Source organism: Blennius ocellaris (assembly GCF_963422515.1).
Source record: "Blennius ocellaris genome assembly, chromosome: 10".
In the NCBI taxonomy this organism is placed as follows: Eukaryota; Metazoa; Chordata; class Actinopteri; order Blenniiformes; family Blenniidae; genus Blennius; species Blennius ocellaris.
Window position 1 is genome coordinate 19,282,709 of NC_137659.1, and position 26,415 is coordinate 19,309,123.

General features: G+C 41.6%; 2 protein-coding genes across 2 annotated transcripts; both read right to left on the reverse strand.

Annotated features, from left to right (window-relative positions):
• Positions 1 to 265: 265 nt before the first annotated feature.
• LOC308135534 (phosphatidylinositol 4-phosphate 5-kinase type-1 gamma-like) lies at positions 266 to 18,780 on the reverse strand (the record flags this gene model as incomplete). Its single annotated transcript, XM_080503583.1, has 18 exons — positions 266 to 322; positions 5,721 to 5,807; positions 6,517 to 6,591; positions 7,318 to 7,870; positions 8,065 to 8,133; positions 8,223 to 8,379; positions 10,005 to 10,166; positions 10,261 to 10,345; positions 10,500 to 10,548; positions 11,488 to 11,571; positions 11,652 to 11,860; positions 11,942 to 12,241; positions 12,719 to 12,871; positions 14,268 to 14,385; positions 14,493 to 14,623; positions 14,735 to 14,824; positions 15,015 to 15,043; positions 18,684 to 18,780. 18 exons carry the CDS (start codon positions 18,778 to 18,780, stop codon positions 266 to 268), a joined length of 2,505 nt encoding a protein of 834 aa, XP_080359709.1.
• A 1,463-nt stretch (positions 18,781 to 20,243) lies between these two features.
• On the reverse strand, positions 20,244 to 24,154 carry LOC308135917 (phospholipid hydroperoxide glutathione peroxidase GPX4-like). Its single transcript, XM_080504078.1, has 7 exons — positions 24,080 to 24,154; positions 23,303 to 23,397; positions 23,069 to 23,213; positions 22,250 to 22,401; positions 21,042 to 21,066; positions 20,899 to 20,958; positions 20,244 to 20,721 (listed from the first exon to the last, which is right to left on the reverse strand). The coding sequence occupies exons 1-7, from the start codon at positions 24,140 to 24,142 to the stop codon at positions 20,689 to 20,691; spliced, it is 573 nt and encodes a 190-aa protein (XP_080360204.1). The 5' UTR covers positions 24,143 to 24,154; the 3' UTR covers positions 20,244 to 20,688.
• Positions 24,155 to 26,415: the final 2,261 nt, after the last annotated feature.

Sequence of the window (26,415 nt, forward strand, 5' to 3'; positions counted from 1 at the left end):
CAATGGCTTTGTTTTCTCCAGCCTGCTAAAGATAAACACTGCCTTAAGACACTGACAACGCAGCCGAGAGACTTTCACGGCTTTTCATCTCTGTGTGAGAGGGCACGACATTCTCTGTGTGTGGACAGACAGACATCTGTTTGCAGCTTCTCACGCTGTGTTAAAAAGAGACGCTTCGATCCCTCGGCGAGACTCAGGACGAGGTGGGGGGGGATGGGAACACAGATCCAGAAGAGAAGAAATCCACAACGAGCCTCAACTGAAGTTACTCGGCACACTGCACAAGAGCGTCGTCTTCACTGTTGAACCTCTCATGGCCAGTCTGTGTGTGGGAGATACATGTTATGTGTCACAGATCAGAGACCTGACACTCTAAGAATAGTCGGAGATGACCGGTGATGGAGAGCTGGTACGGTAGTACTGCTGGCTGCAGAGGAAAGTGATGCTCCTACAAACCTGAGTGGGCTGCAAGGAGTGAGGCAAGGCATTCTGGGTAGGTGAGGCTTCACCTCCCACACACCGATTCAAAACATACCCCCCGCTTTGATCTGTCTCCGCATTCTCTCGTGCACTCCTCTCCTTTCTCCTCTCTCCACGTGCACACACTCGCACTCACATGCACGGCCCGCAGCCTGTTTGTTGTGGCTTTCGGCCCTCTCTCCTTTGAAAGAACAAAGGCATTTGTGGAGGTTTTGTGCAGATGAAAGCTCAGCTTTGTGATGTCCCGTTCGTCGAAGGTAGAGATGCTGCCGCCTCACAATTTAGCTTTAAATTCATCAGAATTAATATAACTGTGATGCTTATTGCTCTATATTTGTAGCCTATTGTGTAACTTACTTTATGCTTGAGGGATTTTGAGGGTCTTTTATAATAATCTGATGGTATTGTTCCCTTTCAAAGTCACACGTGTCTCATGCCTACCCCAGACTGAAAACAGACCGAAAACAAGGGGGTGGTGCAAAAGAATACGGACAAAGACAGATATTCATACACTTTCCAATCCATTTGACGAGCATACGATCGGGTTTTGGAAGAAAAGCAGAGCTATTAAGTCAAAAGAGAACATATACTTTTGGTTTAAAAGTGCCTAAACACCATCCAAAAACATCTGGGCACTGTAGATTTTCGTAAGTGTCACTCACAGATGGAACAAATTGCACATTTCTTTAGGACTATTTTCAGCTGTGGAATAATAAACAGTAAGTGTTCAGGTGAGTAAGTGACGTATAGCCATGGGAAACTAATGTGGATTATAAGTGCCAAATGAGAGTTGTTCACAGTCATTATAATAAAGAAAGATAACAAACAGTTCAACTGTGCAGCTCATCAACTTTTTTTGTTATATGAATATGGCGTTTAACTCAGTTATTCTGGAAAAAGGGAAAAAAAATACTTTGTATATATGTGATTCTCTTTGCTGTGTGTGTGTGTGTGTGTGTGTGTGTGTGTGTGTGTGTGTGTGTGTGTGTGTGTGTGTGTGTGTGTGTGTGTGTGTGTGTGTGTGTGTGTGTGTGTGTGTGTGTGTGTGTGTGTGTGTGTGTGTGTGTGTGTGTACACAAGCACATGCATTGAGAGTTGTTGTCGAGGCCATTGTCTGCTCATACAAAGATATTAGGAGGATTTACAATTCTTCAGGGGAGATGCAGTGTGTTTTTTTCTGCACCAGTGGGGACAGAAACCTGATGGTGCAATGCTTTAGGCCTTATATCATCCTGGTGAGGACAAACATTTCCCCATTACGGAAATCAATACATTTCAAGGTGAATACATTAATTATGTTCCGACTATGATGAGGCACAGGTTAAGGTTTGGGCTAAGTTAAGAGTCACTGACATAGGTGATCATTTATTTAATTTTTATTGCACATGAGAGCTGCTACAAGAGGGAAAACCCACTGTGTGTGCGTGTGTGTGTGTGTGTGTGTGTGTGTGTGTGTGTGTGTGTGTGCGTGCGTGCGTGCGTGCGTGCGTGCGTGCGTGCGTGCACTGTTCGATGAAGAAGGACACAACAGAAAGAGAAAAGGCCAGGAGAGGGTTCCTTTGGAGGACGAATGAGCTGCTGATCCTCGTCCATCACACATCCCATCATGGCTCGACATGGCTGACTTGTCACCCTGAGTGACATTCCCAGCTCCGGATCACACATGAAGTGGGCGACTCACATTCACACAGCAATGCATGTGAACCACAATCACTGCAGTGAACCTTTTTTTTTTTTTTTTTTTAATCACAAATGTACTAATTCAAATGCTTGTTCTTCATGTGAGGGTAACAACACAAGCATATATCCAAAAGGCCATCAATGGCCATTCCCCTGTCCGCTTCAGTACTGCCTGATGGTGATGAAGACTCAACATCATTGCTCAGATTTCCCTCCATATTAACATGAGTATAAAACACTGGATTTTGTTTTGGTTGGATCCACATCAATAATGTGGACATCTTGTCTGGCCACTACCCAAATTTGCTCTATTTGATTGAGGTGTCAGTGCTGTAGAGAACACTTGAGCACAGTGAAGTCACTTTCATGCTTCAGAAACATAATTCAAGAGAGGTGGCACATTACATTATACATTAGCGATCAGAGGTTCAGCAGCAACAGAGTAATTGATACTGAAAATGCTTAATTGGGTCCATGGGAATTATCCACACACGCCAGCAGCCGTGAACTGCTCTTACAGTAGAAGGTTTGCCTTCATGTTTACACTAATTTTAATTAATGTTAGAGCTAAATTGGAGACTCATTGTCTTGCCTATTGGGTGATTTTTGAGCATATGTGAATTTAGATTGTTGTTCTTATGGCTGCTCCTGTGTGCCTTAAGTGTTTTCTGAACTCTCTACTTCCATTAATGATAAGTTTCTGTTGCCTTTGTGCCTTTCCCTCATCTCAAACAAGTCCTGTTCATTCTTCTTAGTTTATAGCTTCTTTTTTCAAAAGTTTTCTCCATAAACCCAAGAGATAGTTGTGAGAAAATCCCAGAAGATCATCAGTCTCTTAAAGCACTTGGACCAGTCCATCTGGCACCAAAAAACCCATTTCAGATTTAACGTCACTTAGATAATCTCTTTTCTTCTTCTCACTTGAAACTTCAGCAGCTCATTTTGTCCTTGTGCCAAAACTCTTCACATGGTTGTCCACGTTAGGTGATTCATTTTTTTTTTTTTTAAATCAACAAGCATTTAAAGAGTTATTATACATCAGTTCATCCCTTTTATCCAGTTTGGGGAAGCAGGGGACTGGAGCTGAAGCTGCAGGCAGATTGTACATCCATCGCAGTACAAACACAGTGACAGACAGCCACACAAACTCACATTTAAAATCCCTAATTGCATCTTTTTGGAGTGTGTTGGGGAAACCAGAGGACCCAGAGAAAACCCACTCGTGCACAGAGAGAACAGGTAAACTCTGTACAGAAGAGTTCCTGCGAGCCCAGAATGGAACAAGGGATTTGTGGCTGTGAGCTTCCTGTCCCACTTCACCACTGTGTGGCCGGTATGGAGCACCGGCGGGACAGGACAGGCCCAAAGGAGAGACGGACCAATAATCAGAACAAAATGACTTTTTGTGCACAGTAAACAATGGTAAATAAGCTTTTTTGAACTCCTGTGTAAGGTTCTCCAGAAAATCAATCAGGAATTCATATCATTATGTATTTGTGCATTAAAATGTCAGCGTGAGGTGAACGGGGGACACGAGGCTTTAAAATATGAGCCTTTGTTTTATGGGCCATCAGAAGTACAATACATTGATTCATGCCATTTAGACAACTGATATTCTGTCATATATCTTTGTGCAATTTAATTTCACAGTGCAATTAACAGGAGTGAATTTCCAGGTAAATCAAAGGACTGTATTGATTTCAATCAATAACAACTGGAATTCAAGCAGTGTGAGACATTGTGCTGCCACCTAGTGGGAATCATAAAACCACTTGAACCTTTTAAAAACGTGAATCTTGAAAAAGAAAGGCAAAAATGAGTCATCACAGTTCAGCTTTTTTTTTTTATATACACAATATATCTTTATTATTTTTGCACAGTGATCAGCTACAAACACTGTTGCCTACAAACAGGCAGGTTTCTCTCAGTAGACCCAAATAACACAGTATTGTGGTGCACTGGTGGGAAGTCAGGAAGTCTAGTCTTGTTTCAACAAGTATTACCTTTTAAAAAGAAATAGTCTTTCTTTTCTTTTTTAAATAAACTGTACAGAAAGCTGATAATACTATTCGCTTAATTTGATAAATAATATTTCTTCCAATAGTATTAAAACTAGGGTATCTTTATTTTATTTTCCTCATTCAGCCAACATGCTTATAGCTGGTTCAACCTTTCATGGCCTGTAACAACACCTTTTTTTGACATATTGACAAATAGTCAGGACATAGAAATATCAGACTTGTAGTTTTCCCAATCACACATTATAGGCATGCAAACACATGCACATACAGAAACAATAGGGCACGCACACAATCACACGCATGTGCTTAAGCACATACATTTTCATCAACAGTTTACAAAAGATATTCACTTTTTTCTTGAATCGTATTTTTTTTAATAATATCTTTGCGCTGAACCCTGAAAAGGTGCATGATTGCTCATCTGTTTTTAACTCCCGACATCTTGTATTTGCTCACAATAAAATATCTTGTATTTGCTCACAATAAAATATCTTGTTTTGCGTTGTTTGTTTTTTTCTTGGTGATTACATGGAACCAATATCAAAATATTACAATAACGAGTTAGTAAGGCAATTTGAACAGAGCCATTCACCGTCAGGTCACGTCAACTTTTGTTAAGTGGAGCACCGTGCACCACAGAGAGAAACAGTGTGTATACACAGCAAACAAATGACCACATAACAGGACATAAACAATGACAACAAAAAAAAACCCTCTGCCACCTGTATGTCCATAAAGTGCTAAAAAAAATTATATTACACACACCTCTGACATACCCCTAGTGGAAAGAGAAAAAAAAGTGTGTATGTGTAACAGCTTGAGTCAAATAGAGAAATTAATAACGCACATGTCCATATTGCATAGCCAGGATATCCTGCTGCCACTGCAACCCCGGCTCTGCCATCGGTGGCATGAAATGAATCAATATGATCAATGTTTGGCATATCTGGAAACTTTGGGATCAACATTTTAATTTAGAGCATGAGTTCCTTTGATTTGCATTGTGTGGACTTCATTATGATTTTGGACAGTTTGTTTTACTGGTCCCTCTAACGAGGAGGAAAAAAACAACAAAAACAAAACACCATCACATCATCGACAATTCAACTCAGCTGATTGAAACATGTCATTTTAGTTTCTGTGCATGATGAGAATCCGATTGTTCGTGACTGAGACGTTAGTAATTGTCCTGTATATGATTTGTGATAATACTTGATTCATGTGTTTGTATGTAGGTGCATTCCTTCAGTTATTTTGCAGTTGGCAAAGCTCACTTCCGCATGCAGCACGAGGAAACCAGCATTAACACTTCATAGTGTCCTGGTCTTGGTGGCTTTATTTATTTATTTATTTTAAAACCTCACAGCTTTTGCCCATGGAGACAGCCACTGGTTCCTCCCGTCACTCCTGGAGTTACTGACAGAACAGAGCAGGGAAGAGATGGCGGGTTCATATCAGGGACACCAGCAGGAAAATAAGCAAACACGTGCAGCTCTCTCTGCAAAATCACTTTAAATGACAACCAAACTGTGTACTCACTGTCTCACTCTCCCCATCTGAGCCCCTTCTTGAGTCTGAGCTGCAGTGTAGAGGAGAGTACACCCAGCCCCGGTCCTCCTGAGTCTGCTGTTATCAGATCCAGCCAAAAGAGAGATGGAGAAGAAAGATACAAGATGAATTGGGGAGATATGTTTCTAAGACATCCCCACATATAAACGCTGCACTGTTTAATTATGCATGGTTTTCTTTTTTTCACCAGAGAGGTTGATGTCTTATTTAAAAAGATATCCCAGTACAAGTTATTCCTTATAATTAGTCGTTATGCAAAGCTTTCCTTAGTGATGTGGCCGTGTTATTAAATGTAAAGAGAAATATTAATCTACTGAGGATTTCAGAACACATTTACAGAAGCTTATGATTGCAGATGCAGCAAAAAAAAAAAAAAGAAAAGAAGAAGAAGAATGGGAAGTATGATTATATGAATGAGATCACCATCTACTCAGTATGCACTACAAGGCAAATACTTGCGGGGTCACACTGCGGTTACCTTCCCGCAGGGCCAAGATGCTCAAACAATCAAAGGTCTTTTAATTGGTAATATGTAACATCAAAATACATGCTGTGTAAAGATGCAGCACATGGAACTTCAGAAGCAGGTTCTTTTTTTAAGCACCTTAAGTGCAGAATAAATGAAAGCGTGAAATGTGCTGTAGCTTTATCTCTAAGTACTTCTGAAGATCCATGAACAGCTCTGCCTGAGATATCCCCGATGGAGTGCATGTCGGAACATCTCCTAGCGTGACCGATGACTACCACTACCTTGATGGTGACTTACGTTGTAACTTGAGCTAGAGTTTAGCTTACGGCGGCCAAGAACTGGAGAGTACACCCAATATCTGCCATCTGCATACTGATGTATGGACACACACACACACACACACACACACACACACACACACACACACACACACACACACACACACACACACACACACACACACACACACAGAAAGATGAACGCAGACGTGTGTATAAGGGTCACACATGAAAATGAAAAGATTTGATTAACCGACAACCAAATACAGAGATGATGTGAAAGAAGCAGTTGAGATGAAGAAGCAAAAACAAAAAGGTGGTAAATGTTGAACGAATGCAATCCTGTTACGAAACACATCTCCCACACTCAGCAGATACAAAGCGATGAACGACACCCACAAGGACGCATTAATGCACAAACACCCTCCATGCTGTGCTGGAGACACCTGTGTTGAGCCGGATCATTCAAAAAGCATGAACTATGACTTTTGGCAGTGTTACGCTGCAGAAGAAAAGCTTTTTGGGCAGCAAGTGCAATTTCCATAGGACATGCACACTGCAACACACAAGGGCCCCCTCACCATCACAATTCTACCACGCTGTCTTGACTGGGCCACTGTGAAAAACCCAGCAGGTCAAAAAAAAAAAAAAAAACAACAGAAAATTATCTTTATTGTTCAGAAACAGATTCATGAATTAAATAATTGTCCTGATTGTTTGTTTAGCTCATTTTAGTTTGCTTTCCTTCTTCATTCGACATTGCTCTTTAAACACCATCAAAAAAAAAAAAAATAATTCAAGCATGAGAAGGCACACTTACAAAGTAAATGTCAGAAACCTGGACTTCCCCATCCAGGGAGTTATGGCTGCTGGATACCGACAGCTGATTGCGGGACATATCTCCGGCCTGCTGAGTCACCTGCGGGCTCGGAGGGACGGAGGAAGGAGGCGTTGAAGGAAGCTGGTGAGTGGAGCTCTGGGTGGGGGAGCGAGGAGAGGCGGGGCAGATAGGCGTGAATGCCGAGGCGGCGGGGAGAGCGGAGGTGTCGGGAGCTGAGTTGGGGTGTACGAGCAGGGCCGCCGGATGAGCGCCGGGAGAGGAGGGCGTTTGAGCCGCCGTGGGAGAGGTGAGCGGCTTGGTGGAGGGACGGATGGATGAGGAAAGTGTGGCCGCTGACTGGCCGGCAGACTGGGCTGTGGAGGAGGCAGATGAGAAGGAGGGAGGAAGCGTGGAGGAGGAATGTGCAGCGGATGGACTCGCGGCGGGAGGAGAGGATGACGGAACAGCACGAGGTGGAGGAAGGTCGGGAGAGAGGTGGCTTGGAGAGAGCTTTTCTGTCATCTGCGTGAGCTCCGTGCTCTTTGGGATTTTGCTGCATGAAGCACAAGCAAAAAAAATGTTAAAATGCAAAATACTCTCTAAACATGGTGTTCTCTGTGTGTGTGTGTGTGTGTGTGTGTGTGTGTGTGTGTGTGTGTGTGTGTGTGTGTGTGTGTGTGTGTGTGTGTGTGTGTGTGTGTGTGTGTGTGTGTGTGTGTGTGTGTGTGTGTGTGTGTGTGTGTGTACCTGAGCTCCACCTCCACTGTTATGGTGTCTTGTCTTTCACCATGAACCTCAACCACCTCTTTTTGTGACCTGAAAGTTCAAGATAACGACGGTCGAGCTGAAGCCACCAAGCCTCACTGATCACAAACAAAACAGGATGTCTGTGCCATGAAACTCACCTGGCCATGTTGGGTGAGTGCGTTTGTCTCCGGTAGCGTGGGTGCTCTGGTGTGTCGAACGGGGTGGTGGGTAAGGAGTTGTTAGATGAGAGGGTGGTCGCAATAGAAGCCGTGGTTGCATCTTCGAAGGATGGCGGGGTGCACGGTGGCTCTTTGCCTGAGTGGCAAAAGTGGGCAAGAGACAATAAGCCAGCAAGAAACAATCCATGGCAGTCTTCCCTGTAATCCAGAGGTTGACAAACGAAGCGCACGGTTCATTTTTAACAGGCCTGAGACAAATCTTAAGAATCTAATAGAATACCGTTGGAAAAAAAATGAAACGTTTAAAGTGTTAAAGAGTTGGTAGTACTACGACTGCTGGGTTTCTGTATGTGGAATCGTTTTCATTTCATTTTCATCTGTACAGGTGGTGTAATCACTTGACTAGAGCACCGCCTAGTGGTGGATGCCCAATGTGCATAGAGCAAAGGAGTTAATACTTTTCAAAAGATTTTCCATAAATCCAGCTCCAACAATGTTTTAAAATTAATTAACAAATGAAAGTTAATAACAATGGGCATGATCCTCTTAAGCTTTTGGGACAGCTGAATAAATGTTAAAAAAAATGAAGCCGGTGATTGAACTGTGAAAATGAAAAATACCAAAATTTTATTTTGTATTAACTCTTCAATATTAGAACACTAATTAGTAAGTTATCCGTTTTTCTTGCACGTGTCTGCAAACTCAGTGGTAACCCTTTGCGTTCAGTTATTTTACATCTACGTTTCTCAGAGGCAAGTTCATAATGGTGTCTGTTGCTGTTTTGCTTAATTTTTATTTACCGTAGCACTGTGATTAACGGCATCGCTATACGCTCGTCATATAAAACCTTTTTTTTTAGAGTATTTTTGTATATCCAGCCGGGATTTGTTGTTTTTAATGGGTTCCGGCTGGTATACTGCAGCGTCATTTCTATTTTCCCCGCCGGGATCAATAGAACAACAATCAACGGCAGAAAACTTCAGAGACGTATAACGCAGTGAACACTAACATTTGTATTCCGCCGCTGTAATAAGGAAGCTGCACAGACCTGGGGGAAGTGAGTCTTGGTAAAAAAAAAAAACCAGCAGAGACCATATTGTCAGTCTGGTACACCTTTATGTATTCCTCCACTATTATTATTATAATTTTTTTTTTTTTTTACTGCATTTGTTTTTTTTCTTTTTTTGCCAATTCACACTCTACTAAACCAATAACCTAAAAATAATTAAAAGTTCTCCCTCTGATGAGACAAATCAGAAACACAATAGAGGCTTCTACCATTGTTTAGGAAACAAAGATTACCTCCCCTTAATTACACAGCAGAATTAATGACAAATATTTAAGGACTAAAATATTCAAGGACTAAATAAACAACAATGGCACAAGGGGATTTATATTATCATATATTCTACAAAACATACTTAGTTTGTCTACATTCTGCTGTACATTTATACATAAATCTCAATGCCTCTGCTCAATATTCACTCAGGACTTCTGATATGTACAGTATTTATCAACATTCTATGACGATTTGCAATTTGTTTGGTCTTCTTTTCTAGAGCATCACTTTTTTAAGACGGTATTTTATCTGCCTATCTTGTACATACGGCGGAATTGATAATAAAGTTGATTAGAATTGAATGGAGAATAGCAATTGTGAACTTTTGGGTTGTGGCCTCAAGTCTTGTAGTCGGCTTGGGTCTTACTTTATGTCACGACATTGTGTCTTTGTGGGCTCATGGAGTTCATAGGAAATCATACCGTTGTCCTCCAGCATGGGGAAGTTGCGAGCACCTCTGAGGTTCTCCAAGTTGTCCAGGTTTTCCTGCCGATCGTCGGTCAGCGACGGACGCTGACTGGCTCCGGCGCTGGACTTGGACATGAGAACTCCTCTTCCTCTCTTCGACGGGGATGATCGCAGGGCTGCACAGACAGGATATTGTTTAGTTGTACTCATTTCCTGAAAGAGGAATTTCTCATTTCTTTGTTTGAGGTTCGGGCACATGTGTAGACTCACAGCTGCTCTTCTTGAAGACAACTGTGGTGGAGAATTTGAAGAATCTCTCTGCATAGAAACCAGGTCTGTGAACTGACACCGTGTCCTGAGAAGAAACAAAGACGGCAATTCAAGCAGGAGGCCGAGGCACTTTTTTTTCCAAACAATACAATGACTTAACTAATGACAAAAGAGCATAAAAATCAAATTTAACTATAGTGATGGTGTAGTATCATATCAGTTGTTTGAAAGCTACTCACCCCATCGTGGATAAGAGACTTCCAAGAGTGCTCCAGTTTCTTAATCAGTCTGTAAGACAAGACAGTTAAATTATTCATTAACTCACAGCCTTGAAGTGGTTACCTAGAAACTTGGTGCTGAATCAATTTTCAGTGTTTATGTGCATTTAAAGACCTTTTCTCTTCTTTGGTCCCTTACATTTCCACGACTCATTAGTCTTGGATCGACTTGAGGATAAAATGTCATGTGTGCTTTTACACTGCCTCAGTGATGGTGAGCTTCAGCCAATGACGCTTCTTCTCTAAGATATTTCAGTGCTTCAAAAATCATGACGACGGAATATTTTTTCTCTTGTGATCATGAACAAATAGGACAAATGTTAACCATTTCAAACCTAAAACTCCACGATGCTTAGCCTGAGGTTGTGTTACCTCCGTTCTCACTTTTGAAATAGTTTTTTTTTTTTTTTCATACCAAGTGAGATGCTGTTTAAAGGTGCAATATGTAATATACTAATGTATTCTTCCATGTGACATCAAACATGTTGTGACACTTGTCCCAGCCCCATGAGATTTGAAAAGATTCCGTGTATCGTAGTATTCTGTGCAAAGCTCCAGTCCATTTAAACACATGCCGAACACTCACTTGGAATTTAATGAAAGTCTCTCCTCTTTATGACTTCATACAGTTAAACCAGGCAAAGGCGATATTTGGTCACCCTAGTTTAACTCTGAAAGCTAGCACGTTCAAGTTCAAGTTTGCGCCACATAATGGTGTTTTGAGTCTCTACACGAAGTAGTTGGAGGAATAAGTTCCACAACAATGGAACTCTTCACAGTGGGGTAGTTTAACATGATCTACCAACTGGATCCAATCTGAGCTATGATTACTACAATAAAAAAAGAAGAGCCAAAAAGCTCAACATCAAATACCAGGCAAAGACTCCACAATGCCACGCGATGTACAACTGTGTGTGTTTAAAATACAACCCGGAGCCTGGCTGCCTACCTGTAGGACTGCAAAATGTCAATGATTCCGATAAACAGCAGGAGGCGCTCTCCTCTTCCACTCCTGGCTGGAATGCCACCCATACTGGATAGAGAATACACATGATCAGCCTTCTTGTATTTGAAACCAAGGCTGATAATCGACATTATGGAGTGGTGAATTACGTGTCGTCGTGGTCCAGCGTGTCCCTGCACGTGGAGCCTCCCTGGATCGACTCCATGGCGGTGGAATACAAGGCTCTCTGGCCTGCGGGCTTCTTCTCATCCCCACCGGCCGCGGGGGAGCCCTGGGACTGCTGCTCTCTGTCTGCTTGGGTCTTGTTGTGGACGCCGAGCAGCAAACTGTAGTCCATGATCTTAAAACTCTCCAGCACCTACAGTGAAAGTTACATTACACTAACAGTTTCACAGAAAAACGTGTCAAACGGTAACCGCCTTCACATTTTCTGTCTCACCAGACAATCTCTCTGCAGGGTTTTGATCAGAGCATTGTATGTGTCCTGATCCAGAATGAGGCCCTCAGGAACGTCATTGAGAAAATCCAGGTCTTTAAAAGTGGGTTTGGTCTTCTCTCTTTCTTTCTTGGACGCTCGCCTCTTGTATGTGGAGCCCTTCAGATCAAACTTAAGGTGCATGCGTACCGAGCGCGGGAGAATATTGTTCATCACAATAATTCTGATGTTCTTGCCCCCACACTGGATGCAATAAAGCCCAAAAAACTTTGGCAGCAAAGTCCGGGGGTTCTGGTTCAGGTTCTGCAGAAGGGTAGGACACAGCAGACAAAGAGAGAGGGGGGGGGGGTAACGGAGAAGGATATTAGTGGTTAATGCCACATCAAGTCTGAGCGTTTTAGCCACAGTAGCATGCACCTGCCAGACAGCGTGACCCATCCACGGGCGTCAGCCCATACCTGTGTGTTTTCACTGTGTGCATGCTTAACGCGTTAAGGAGTACTTAGCATGGGTCTCTGCTCTTACTGATCCACCGATCCAAGCCACCTGACGTCACTGCTGACTGGGGGCCAGGGGCTTGGATAAAGAGGATAAAGATGACTAGAAGTCTCAGGCGCTGCACTGCTCTTAAGCAGGTGATCATGTACACAAACACCACACAAGCAAATAGACACTGTCACCAATCCTATGGCAGACTATAATTTCCCCTGCATGGCTGCAATAACCTCTGTGTTTAAAATGAAGGTCAGAGTCAAAGAATGGGAACTTGCTTGGTCTTACCATGTAGTATCCAGGGAGAAGTTTCTGTAGAAACTCAGCCTCCTTGTGCTGGACCGTTTTGATGATGAATTCATCATCACGGGTTACGTAGAAAATGGAGCCACTTGCACCAGGATTTGTCAACTCAATCAGTGGCTCATTGCACAGAGAGTACTGGAAGGAGACACAGAAAGCAAACTAATCAGCGTGTGCCTCAGTGTATCTGTGTTGAGTCTCAGATTACAGGTATTAATTCGATGAAGACTGTAAAAAAAAAAAAACAGCAGCCATGAAAGCAGAGTGATTTCTATTAACGCTTGAGTTACATTGTTTGCATGTATAATCCTCACACTGATATTGTGTGTTTTCAGTTGCTTTCAGCTGAGGTTGTACTTTGTAAATGTACCACTGCGAGTGACTCATCCGATAAGAGTTACGCTGTCGCCAACCAAAATACTAATACATCCACCCACTCACATTGCCGAGCAGGAAAATTCTCTGTTTTAAGAGTGCAAATGTGTATAATACTGTGACAAAGAACGTAGTATTAGTCACTCTAAAATTATTACCTATATTGTGTCAACGTTGCATTCATGTTTGATAGCATGCAAACGATCAGGAATTATGTTTACTTAAATTACAATGTAGAAGACTTTAAGCATAATTAAATTATGTGGCTGTGAGGGAACTGAGAAGCGCAAACTAACAAAGTAATTTTCACTGGCTCACTTGACAAATTGTATTCATACTGGAACTCCAGCCCTCCTTCAATGATTCAACCTCACGCAGACACAACCACTAGCTACTCTGACGACCTGCTTCGTCGATCTCAATTTTAAAGAGGCGAGCGTTGGTCTGATAATCTGCCTCTGGCACCCGCAGAACACGAGATTAAATTTGCAACTGACTGCACTACATGTACGGCACAGAATGGAAATGTGTGTGCAACACGTTCCCATGTTTACATGTCAGTGCAGCTTTTACAGATGTTTAATGTTCATTCACAGAGCAGTGGACATCTGAACCGGTTCTATTTGATGACTTTATTGACCATCAATCGACTGCTTGCTGAAGAGAATGTCACACAAATCCATATTTAATTAAACTTGGATTTTTCCAAGCAGCATAATCAATTATGGTGTCGTCAAACTAAATGAAATAAAGTAAAATACAACTACAGTTTCCATCAATATATTATCCGGCCTTTTCGCTTTTTTAAATGTGTGTGTGTGTGTGTGTGTGTGTGTGTGTGTGTGTGTGTGTGTGTGTGCGTGCGTGCGTGCGTGCGTGCGTGCGTGTGTGTGTGTGTGGGTTAACCTAAAGTTATTCCAGTATGTTTCATTTAAAGATAACATAGTTAAGGAAGGAATACTGGCATAAAAACACTTGTGTTTTGAAGTCCCAGTGCTTAGTAAGCGGTTTAATTTAATTTAATAACAGATCTTGGCTGTAGATCTCATCGTAATCCAATGAGATCCAACATAAGTGGCGGTCAGGTGAAACGTAATGATTTCAGTCGCCCAATGGTTCAGGAAGCAACTTTTCAGACTGAATTCCTGGTGTGTCTCACCAGGTAGTCATCGGGTCGGATCCCAAACAGCTCTCTGAAGTAGCGGAAGGCCACGGGGGCGTAGGTTTTAAACCTGAAGTCTGGGAAGTGGTGGGCGGGCGTGAGGTTGCTGCCTTCACTACACAAATAAAAAAAAAAAAAAAAGACAACAGCCCAATTAGCAAGATCAGATGCAACATTAAATAATTCACATACTCGTAAGCAAATGCACTCATGGAAGCGCACCTTGGAAAGAAGATGCTTTCAACCACGTAGAAATCCTGCATGAGCACATCTCTCTCGGGCTTGGAACTGAGGTTGCCGACAGTATAACCAATTCCCAACTGGATGGCCCCTTTCAAGGCAGACGAGGTGGTCTGAAGGCGAAGAACAAAAAACAATGAGCAACGGCGTTCGGTGTGGGTGGGAAGTAGGTGATGGAATCGTGATTCTCAGCCAACGGAGAAGGACAAGTATGAAGCGCCTACTTTCTTGTAGGTTGTCTCTCCAGAGGCATCGACTCTCCTGTGGCCAATCTTCTTCTCATGAGCTTGGCCCGCTCCGAATGGGGATGGCATCTGTCACAGGGAGAAGAAGCAGACAAGACCATGTGCATGTGAGAGAGGCGCTTTATAATTTATACTGGAGTAACAGAGGTCATGCTGAACTCCACAAAACAGCAAACTCATACGGACGAAAGAAGGAAACACGAGGAAAGTCAAAGACAGGCGAGACAGACAAAGGGTATAGTGTGGAGTGGCCTCTCACCTCGGTTATTTGAGCCTTCTTGGAAGAATCTGTGGATAAACACAGAAGGAGAAGATGCGAGAAAGACGAGTCGCGTTAAGAAGGTCATGCATTGGTGAATCATTTAGCATAAATGCCTGACTTAGCATGGAATACCGGTTATTGAGGAGTGTTTTTCCAAATCGATTCAGATCATCCAAAGTAGAGAGTAAACATGTCGACACAGACCAAGATCATCTTGCAACAACCAAACTCCACATTCCTCACCTGATAATTATACAGTTTCATCAATGCAATGTGTGATGCAACTGTTGCATAGCGCCTAGAAATAAATGCAACTTCTATCATATTTGTCCCAAATAAACTGGTGGTTAACTCACCAGCAGACGACTTCACTGCCTAGCTACAAATTATTTGATAATCCAGGATGAAAGACAAAAAGCTGCAGTACAACTGGCAAAAACAAACTGCCACTCAGTAGTAAAATACTGCAGAGGGCAGACACTGTTTTCTATTCCTGGATCAGTCAGATTGGAAGGTAAAAACTCTATTGGATTGACTTCCTCCGTAATCTGAGGGCTGTGATTGGCTGCAGTCTTCAGATCACATCACCAACCAATCGCAGGCTGGGATTAGGAGCAATCTTTCCCACTGCTGTGAGGGACACAAACACACCACGTCTCTGTGTGTGTGTGTGTGTGTGTGTGTGTGTGTGTGTGTGTGTGTGTGTGTGTGTGTGTGTGTGTGTGTGTGTGTGTGTGTGTGTGTGTGTGTGTGTGTGTGTGTGTGTGTGTGTGTGTGTGTGTGTGTGTGTGTGTGTAAGAGGATGAGGGCGCAGGGAGGAAGTGAATGAGAAAAGAGACCGTTCGCAGCACTTTCTGCTTGGTTCACATCATCATGTAAACTTTTCTAGATTAGGAGAGTGCTGCTGACAGAGCTCCGATAATGAATCCTTAAGCCATGCTAAAGTACAGAGCACACACTGTAGCAGATGTTGCTGTCATTAAGCCACAGCACAATTTATATGCGGCACGACAATGTACAACAATCTACCATATCTGATGGAGCGGGAGATGTAAGCGAAGCTCGGGTATTAATTATTTTAATGGTCAGAATTCAAAGCGTGCAGCAAAAAGTTCATTATTAGAATTTGCACAAGACTAAATAGTGCACACTATTCCTTGTTGGTTTCAAAAAGTTAAGTTCAGCTCAATGTGAAAGCTGTGTGAAATATATTTTGAGAATATCACTCCAGCCCAGACCCAGTGGTGTAGCTCTAACCTCGCAGTGAGAATACCCCTGGTTTTCGGCCTTTCTGTGAAGAGTTTGCACTTTCTTCTTTGTACATTTTCTCTTGGTAATCTGATTTTTGTCAAACAATTTCAACATATGACTGCAAGGTTAATTGATGACTCTAAATTACACATATATGTGAATTCTGGCTGAATTGTGTTCATTTTGTCACTCTAAAAACGTATATTATAGATTTACATAGATATACATTCACAGATATTATATATGTGAATGTATATAATTTTACATTCACATATACTGTATAATATATATGTGTGAATGTTTGTGTTTGTCTATGTTCTTTCTGTCTATGGGGTAACGTGTCTCTCACTCAGGATCGGCTCCGCGGGCTGTAAGTTGGATAAGATGGATGAATACTCCAAAAGTTCTGATATTTCACTCTAAGATTTTAACCTATTGGTGCCAACAAAACCTTCACTGTTGTCCTCCTCAGCTCTGGGACTGAGCCCAGAAATCCTGGGTTCAACTGATCGATGCTGCTCCGTTGCAAATTAGGAAATTAGACAACAGAGAAAAACAGAGCTTTACAACTGTGCCGACAGCCATCCTGTTGTTTTCTACATCACCTTAGGTACACCCTAGACATGTCACCAGTCCACACACACACACACACACACACACACCAAAACGCAATTAAGAGCCACTAAATTACTTCATATTCATGTTTTTGGACCTAGAAAAATCCACATCGAAATCCCCCAAAATGCAATGGACTTCAACCACGCAAATATAAAACTGTGAATCCTTTTTTTTTTTTTTTTTTTAAGCCCTTATTAGGACAAAAAAAAAAAAAAAAGGCCTGTCTTTCGTCAGGCTGCCAACACCTGTAACCTGCAGATTAGTAGTGCAACAAAGCCTGCCAGGCCGAACAATAAGAAGTATCCTGGTGCAGGCGTGCACACAAAAGAGTCTCTGAGGGATTAGGGTCAGGCCCGAATAATGTGTCACTGAGCTGCCAGCAACAGACAGGACAAACGCTCTTAACATTTGTGAATCCAGGATAACAGGCTACCTGTGATATGATGAGTTTCTTCAGTGCCATTAGCCCAAACCTCCACATGAACTCACTTTCTGTGTGCTCACGCTGATATTCCTGTAATGAAGCATTTTGTGTCAGTGTTTATGACAAGTATGCCTTAAAGGCCTGTGTGTGTGTGTGTGTGTGTGTGTGTGTGTGTGTGTGTGTGTGTGTGTGTGTGTGTGTGTGTGTGTGTGTGTGTGTGTGTGTGTGTGTGTGTGTGTGTGTGTGTGTGTGTGTGTGTGTGTGTGTGTGTGTGTGTGTGTGTGTCATACTAAAGAGGATTAGATCTTTCCCTTATCAGCTGAGAAAATGGCGGCTTGTCACTGTGACATTAATGTGACACTAAACACAGGGGCAGATTTCCAAGCTCTCAGGGCTTCTATCTGTTGTGCTTAATAATAATAATAATAATAATAATAATAATCACTCTACAAATATCTGACATCACTGTGCATGCATGAGTATGCACATGTGAAAATAACTTGCTGAGCTGAAATAGATCTCATGTATATTTCTGCTGTGTTTTCACCCAATTGTGAACATGTCACACCTGCCCTATTACATTTACACAAATGACATCCACGGTTATATGTAGAATTGATGTGTACATTGGATTAGAGCAAGATTCGTGTTATAATTCCATAGCACATTTTATAGGGCACTCTTCAGATTTTTCTTGGAAGAGGACAAGAGCGACAGGAAGAACAGCAAAGACAGTTGGGCTGATGAGAAAAACTAAAAGACACCTAAGAGTGTAGTGTGAATGCCCATTATGAGACTTATTCAGGAGCATTCACATATGAAAGCCACAGTTCGTTGCACCCAACCCCGTGGGTCCTAAAGAAAGGCCCCCAGAAGAGGGAACTCATGTGAGATACTGTGTACACGTGATAAATAAGGGAATGACTGCTCTTATTATGGAAGGTGTAGCTTTGACCGGGACATGTGTCCAGTTGGTCTGCAATAAACAGATCCACACTCGTTCAAGGAAAACCATCTCATCCCAGCTCATCTGGTCTGGTGGGACCTTGTGTACACATACTTAATGTGCTCTCTGTATCTGTGCCAATGAGCCACTTAACATTTACAACCGAGCAGCACTGGCGTCCATCTATAGAACGAGACGACAAATGCAACGATGGATGCATTATATCGCGTTTTGAAGCGAAATGTTCAATGTCATAATAAATTGTAGCGTTATTGAAAGACATGATGACAATATCCTCGTGCGCCCGTTCTCACTGGCGATAGACGCACAGAATAAATAAAGAATCGGCCTGTTTGGCAGGTTGGTTCCTCTGCACGAAAAATAAAATTAATTAAAACAAAAAAAGAAAAAGAAAAATCATACGTACCGGTGTCCTCGAAGTCAAGCTGCAGGCAGAGGCCGGTGGCGCCTGCTGCCTGGCTGGTGCTCCCCCCATCCCCGGTCTCCGCAGCGGCCCCGTCCATCTCCTCTCAGCCGCCGCGTCGCACCTCAGCGGCAAGCAGAAGCTCCGGCGCGCGCCTCGAAACGACCCGCAAATCCCGTCATCCCACCTCTATGGCGCCGAAATCGCAGGGCACATCGCCGCACGGATGTTTATTCGTGGCCGTGTGGACGCAGCGACGTGGGCATGCTCAGAGAGCCAGCGGCGCACGCCGATCATCTCCGCCGCTGCCGTGCGTCATCATCCGCGCGCAGGCGGCGCTGCGCGTGTCAACGCAGCAGCGGCAGAAGCAGCCGACTGCGCAAACAACAGAAACCGAACACCGCCGGAAACATGCGATACCTGTCTGTGGGACAAGCCCAGATATCGTTGACAGTCGTGCAGTAATACATGCAACGCGACGCGATCCTTATAGGAAAATAACTGTCCACATGAAAAACTACTACTTCTATTTCCAACGTATTATGTTCAATCCCTTCAGATAATCCACCAGAGCTGAACACGCGCGCAAACACTGGACTTCTGTCATCAAATCTGTTGTATATGATGTGACAAGTTCATAATTAAATGATTCTTTAATAAGATGACGATCAAAACAACAGCGTTGGCACATTTTGATGGAAAAGCTTTTCTCAATTTAACGTCATAATAAAGTGGATTTAACGACCAACTAACGTGTTTTCATTTTATAAAAACCAAGTTAACAGAGCAAATATTTATCACCAGCTCTGATGGTCATCATAATCAATCTTTGCGGTATATTTCTATTCAAATTAAATGTACATGTATATTGATTAAGGCAGGATATACAAGAATTAACTGGGAAAATAAAGTTGCATTTATTTTTCTTTAAGCAAAACAGTTGTATTGTGTTTGTAATAATTTCCCTTTGCAACTCAAGTCAACCCGCATGTGCCTGAAGGCAGTATATCTCCTCTAGTTATAGCCTTATCTTAAAAATAGTTCAGTCAGTCAATGATTTGTCTTGTTTACTATCCCTGTTTAATTGGTTTGACCAGAATACAATGACCCCAAAGCATCAACACTGTCTAAATACATTCATTTTGTTCTATGCATTAACAAACTATTCATTTCCTCATAAAATATTTAATTGAGCAATTCATTTTTGATAGTCTCACCTGCTATGTTGTGCCATGCCAGTTTCCTTGCTCATCATGTAGTTTGTGTAAAAGTTCACCTTCATTTTATTTTATTGCTGCTCCATATTACATTGAATCACAGCTGTATGTAGACAGAATTAATTTACTTTTACAATATAGCATTAATATTGGATTGATCCCAAAGTTTTTTTTTTTTTTTTTTTAATATCCCTGGTTTAAAGGCCTTCCTGATTGATGCATGTATGTTTGTCCAGTTCACTCCCACGGTTCAATGCAAGTTGGAATACATGTCAAACACACAGCTCGTGAGAGTCACTACAATTATTAAGATACATTCCAAGATCGGTGTATGAAAAGAAACTCCTTTATGTTCAAGACAACATTTATTTTCCAACTCCCATCACAAGTCATAGGTTCAGGTGCAATAAATGGCCTGTTGACAAGTGCAAATAATTTAATCAGTAGATTTACACAGCTCTGAGAGATGTAGGATGAGGTACCTTGAAAACAAAATGCGGATGTATAAGGATGAAGTCCATCAAGATTATGATGAAATAGGAATGGCTGATTTGATTTTGAAGCACGGGAGTAAGTCGGTTGTTAAGTTGTGCAAGTCCTGACTGTGCTCTCACATGGTCGTACAAAGATTTGACGTGGGCTCTGGAGGTGAGCTGCACGCTGAGGATCATCAGGCCATGCCCTTCCCAAAGCTGGGTTTACAGACAGGCCGTCACTGGTCCAGACACCACATGCAAATACCCAGAAGTCCATGAGAGAGGTCAGAAGTCACACTAACACACAGACGATGGCTACAGGTACTTTGGCAGGTCCTTCTCCACCACCTGTTCAGAGAAACAACCAGAAACTTTAATATGACATCTGAACAGCTCTTCATTTATTTCTTGATCATTTTTAAAAAATATCTTCCAATAAATTTAAACATAAGAGGAAAATGCCTGAAGATATGCAAATATGTCACAAAGTAATATATGTTCCATTAAAAACAAAGTTTTGCTTACAACAGGATTATCCGTTGGACCGTATCTCTTCACCACTTGACCCTCTTTATTTATGAGAAACTAGAAATAAGACAAAGAAATATGATGGCATTTAGTGAAGATGGATCTAAAAACAATCGTTCCCATCAATGAAAACTGGTTACCTTTGTGAAGTTCCATTTGATGTTACTGTGGACAGAGAAAAAAAAAAAAGCCATTTTACAACACATAATGCCAGTATCACCACCAGGAGCATCTCGATTTCTCAGGCAGTTGAGCTGACTTGAATATACATGGATAAATACAGAGCACTTCTTATGTCCATATGTGACACATACATGAGTGTTTCAGTCTGAAAAGCACAAAACTGTTTTTCACTCAGATGAGATCCAGACTACTCTCATTTTTGTTAAACGGGACATAGGTCTGATGTTTTTACAAAAAACTGAACAGTCATGTCACATTTCATCAGAGGCCAAAGTCACAGGATCACATCTAATGATGGATCAATCTCTGCATCAGTACGTATAAAAAGTAACAACGACTCCACACAAAAAAATACAATGTTAAAAGCTTTTGTTTTCCCTGAATTATCTTCTGCCCGACTGCACAACAACTTAAACTGTAAACCTTTCACACTGAAGTTTGATGGCGGTTGCATTGAAGTTATATAAGCGAGCAAAATTCTCTGAAAATGCCTTCCTGACAGCACATCCACATACAGATGATGTGCTCATAACATTTAAATACAATGCCAAGGCCATTTAAAGGCCTGAAACGTTTGACACTTTTCACACTGTCCACAAAGCAGAAGAGGAGGAAAGAGGAAGACAAGTGGTGGAGTGAAGCAACATTCAACAGGATTGCAAGTTTCTATTCCAGGGTAAAAATACAAAAGCTGCCTACTGATCGGTGACGTTCAAGTAAGGTGCATTTAATGATGGAGTTTTTGTTTTCAAAAGAGGATGTGCAGGAATTGAGAAAAATTTTTTTATTTGACTTAAAACAGAGTGACGTACGGTCTTAACTTTTGTAGAAAACCCACAAGTACATGTAGCAAAGCAATGCACCTCTTAATGTGTCTCAGCAGGTTTCAATGTCTCCTTGGTAAAAATCACAGCTGATTGCGTTGAATTGTCAAGTTTGATTAGTTTGAAGACGTGATGCATACAGGACAGTGATGCTTTAAGACCAATGACAGCCAACAGTGGTGCCAACACCACATTCCAGTAATAATCATCTTCCAGTGTCTAGCCTAATCAACACCATGAAGATCTATTAAATTTGATCCTGCTTAAGGCTGTCATTTACTTTATCCACCATGTCACTCACTAACAATTGAGTTAAACAGGAATGTAGGAGTGTCACTCACTTTCCCATGAATCCTTTGCCTGCAGGCTGTGCCTTCATCCACATCCACAGAGGGTGAGCGTCATCTCCATTAACGTCAATCTTACTGAAGAGATCAAATTCAACACCGTACCCTTTGGCAAACTCCTTGATTTCTGCATCAGTACCTGGCTCCTGTGACGAGAACGAAAAGATCAGGATGGAAATTGATCAAATGAATCAATGAAACCATCTGGACAGAACAGATATATGCTCTCTATATACTTAAACAGTTAAAAAAAAATAGCTGGCTCCCTATTGGGACAATTAAAAAAAGAAAGAAAAAAAGCACCTATAACTCAGTCTGCCTCTGGGATGGCTTACTGTGTGGCACTTGCTTGTTCTGCTTTTAATTGGTGACTATAAGGATTCCCCTTAAGTGTGAATGTTTGCCTTTTGAAAGAATGGCGAGCTCTCCTGTCCTCATCTCCAGCAAGCTGGGATCGGCTGCAGCGCCCCAACAACCATAAAATGATTGAATGACGGATGGCCCACTAAATTGCCTGAACAGTGTGTTGCACTTTACACGCACACACACATTTAATGTTGCTGTTACACAGAGCATAACCAGAAATGTTAATTCAGAACAGTGTGCTACACACTGTCATTTTACAAGAATCCTCTTATGACACATTGGGTCAAAGAATGAGTCAAAATAAGAAAAACTACATGTGACCAGTTGTGAATAGTGACAAAGGTGTGCCAGTTCATGTACAACCGGTTGTCAGCCCAACGATATTCACAGGTAATGCCTAAAATATTGTCTCAAAGCTCAGATACAGACCATGTCCAAACACATTACCTGTCCTCCAAACTGGTTGCATGGGAATGCCAGGATGCGTAAACCTCTCTCAGCATAGTCGGCGTGCATTTTGACTAGCTGAGTGTAGTTTACTTTGGTTTTACCTCATTGAGAGGCGACATTTACAATGACGCATACAAACCCTCTGAAAGAAAAAAGGAAAACCATTATGTTGAATGATTAGTATTGCTACGAAGCAGACATTCATGCTGGAATAAAACAAATCCACTGTACCTGTATTTGTCCAGAGACACTTCATTCCCATCGATGTCTTTGGCAGAGAACTCATAGATGGAGTTGGCGGCCTTCCAGTCTCCCGCTGCTGCACACTACATGCAAAGAGGAACACACGTTACATGAAGGCCAGTGTGTGTGAGATTGAGAAACAACTGAAGACACAAGTTTAAAGTCCAGGGAAGTAGACCAAAGGGCAATCTGAGAGCAGGATGATTCACATCTCTGTAATCTTCCATGCCTCCACAATCGCTTTCAAGATGTTACGAAAACAGGCAGATTAACGGCTGAGGTCTTCTGTTTATGCGGGACCTGGATAACTTAAAATAATAAAATACAACTACGATGGCGATGTTGAGAAAAACTTGCATCACACAATTGAAAGCGGATTATTAGCCAATTTAATCCTGATTGTTGCTCAGCCAAATAGCGAAGCACACAAAAAACAACAATTTGATAAAGAACAGAGCGACAAGTCAGAGATTCATTTGCAGCAACTGAAAGTATTTTCTTGGCTGTTGAATTCATTTTGCATTGGGATCTTTTACGTCCTAAAACTCGCATAAAACGCGAATCTTTAACACGAAGCGAGCTCCAATAGCCGCGTTCCCCGTCGGACCCATTTTTCTGTGGCACCGTGAACGAAAATAGTCCTTCTAAATCTGACCTTCTCTTCGTTCATTGTGAAAACAGCAGAGAAGAAAATAGACGTTCACACCATCGTACATAAACAGCGGGAGACACGTATTGAAACGATATGTGAGGGTTTCTACTCACCATGGCTCGCTTGACTCCTCTGCACCCGATGAGACCTAACAACAATGCGGGTCTCAACCACATGGTGACACATTCGTCACATGACCAATAGGTCACGCCCAGTTAAAGGCGGCCCTCACGTCACAAAAAGGGGCGTGTCCTACCGGCTGAAAAATATTACATCGTATCATATCATATTCCAGTGTTTTTCAACCACTGTGCCGCGGCACACTGGTGTTCCGCGAGATATAGTCAGGGAAATTATTCAATGTCACATTTATTCTAAAAAATATTTGCTCTAACAGTCACTGTCAGTTGTGAGAGCAGTGTGCAGAGTAATCATGTATTAATACTGTGGCGAGCGTCGTGGAAGAATTGCTCTCAGTCGAGATTATTTTCTGCCAGCTGATCAGAGACTTTTATTATGACATGAACACACGCAACCGGAACTTTATAACAGGATGACACTCCACACAACAAATTTCTCACTCATGGTTGCACACCAACATCCAACAAACCAAACCAAACGAGACGAAATAATTAACTATCTGAACCGAGGAACCAAAACACAACACAAGCACAAATCAACACACACAACAACCCCAACAATAACCCTCAATAACCTCCGGCAACACATAACCTGAACTCCTGCAATACTCATCACCACTCAGATGGCAGCACAGAACTTTGCAGGTGAAATCTAAACTTTTAGTGCGGTGGAAACGGGGCTTTAACTGACGTCAGTCTGGTTAATCACCACCTCCTGCTAATGCTCCCATCTTGTACCAAAGTACTGTGTCAGTGACAGTGATGGAGAAGTTTTTGAAAAGGAAGAATGTGAACCAGGATATCAGCTCTGTGTTCATCCATCAGGCCCAGGTTTCACACTGAGTGAGTAAAATTTTAAAAAAGAAATTGGGAAATACCTTTTTTCTGTATTTATTTGATTCCTGTTGATAAAGAATTGATGAGAATGACTTTATATTGTTAATATAGGCTACAGAGTTACATTTTTTTTTACCATTTTCAGGTGATGGTGTGCCTCGAGATTTTTCCAAAGAAAAAAATGTGCCTTGGCTCAAAAAAGGTTGAAAAACACTGTCATATTCAATGCAGTTCGGATTAAATATAGCAGCTTTTTCAGGATCTTATTTTTTTTTCAATATCTTCTGAATTTCAGTTAAATGTTTACATACAATTTAATCTGCATTTTTTATTTTAAAATCTCACGTTGGGTACGATCACAATCTGAATCTATATTCAAACTCTTCCATCTGTATTTCTGTCAAAAATAATTTTCTTCACTGATCAGAGAATATGCCGATTTTTTTTCACAGATTAAATTGTCATTAACTAATGTTTATTTTTTGTCTGAAGAATGCAAATATGTTACTAAGATCACATAAATTGAATGTATGCTGTCAACAATGCAGTTAATTGTTTTAAAAAGTTACCAAGTTGCCTACCACTCAGCCAATTACATATTGTTTTGTCCTTTTAGTTATATCTGTTGTATACTACTTGACTGATTAATTCTGGGACTCTACCTTTATTGTCTGAGAGCCTGTTGCAGTGGTAAACATTGTGTGACACTGTAGATTAATCATCAATAATGAACTAAAAACTAATTGGTTATTTAATTTGAATTGAATTGCCAAATATTTTATGAACTGGAATAATGTCCAAAACAGTTGCAGACTGGGGAAGAACTGTGTGATAAGATTACCTCAGAAATATAACATTTTTGCTGTTTTCTTGACATATTTGTGTACAAGGAGTGACTGTTATGGAGAAACGAGGTCACAAAAGAAAGCAGGAATCTTCTGGCAAAAGAATAACAAACACTCACCTGGTCACTTATACATTTAAATACTTCATATGAATATTTCATAATTGATGCAACAATATCAATTGTTCCATCTATATTCATTTCTGGAAAAGCATGGGTTTTGTCCAACAATCTTCACAGGTTACAAGAAAGGATTTCACAGAATTGTCTTAATATGTTATATATTATAGAATCCGACAGGTTTCACACTGGACGAGGGTTCTCAGCAGGTAACCTGTCCGCCTGTCTACTGCGTACAACACAATACAGACCCTGCATGTCTGTCAAAACCCGCTCTTTCTTAATTCCAGCAGGTGGTGCTATGTCTGTGTATGGCTATTGGCATATGAATTACATTAGGCGATGTCTTTAATCAAGCATGTCACTTTAGGTGCCATTGCACCATGTACAGCAGAGCAGAGTTAAATATCACTTCCTGTTTCATGGCAAACCATCAGATTTTTGGTCGGTTGTCATGGCTACGCCCTTTCACTTTTATGAAGAATCCTGATACTCACACAAGATTTTC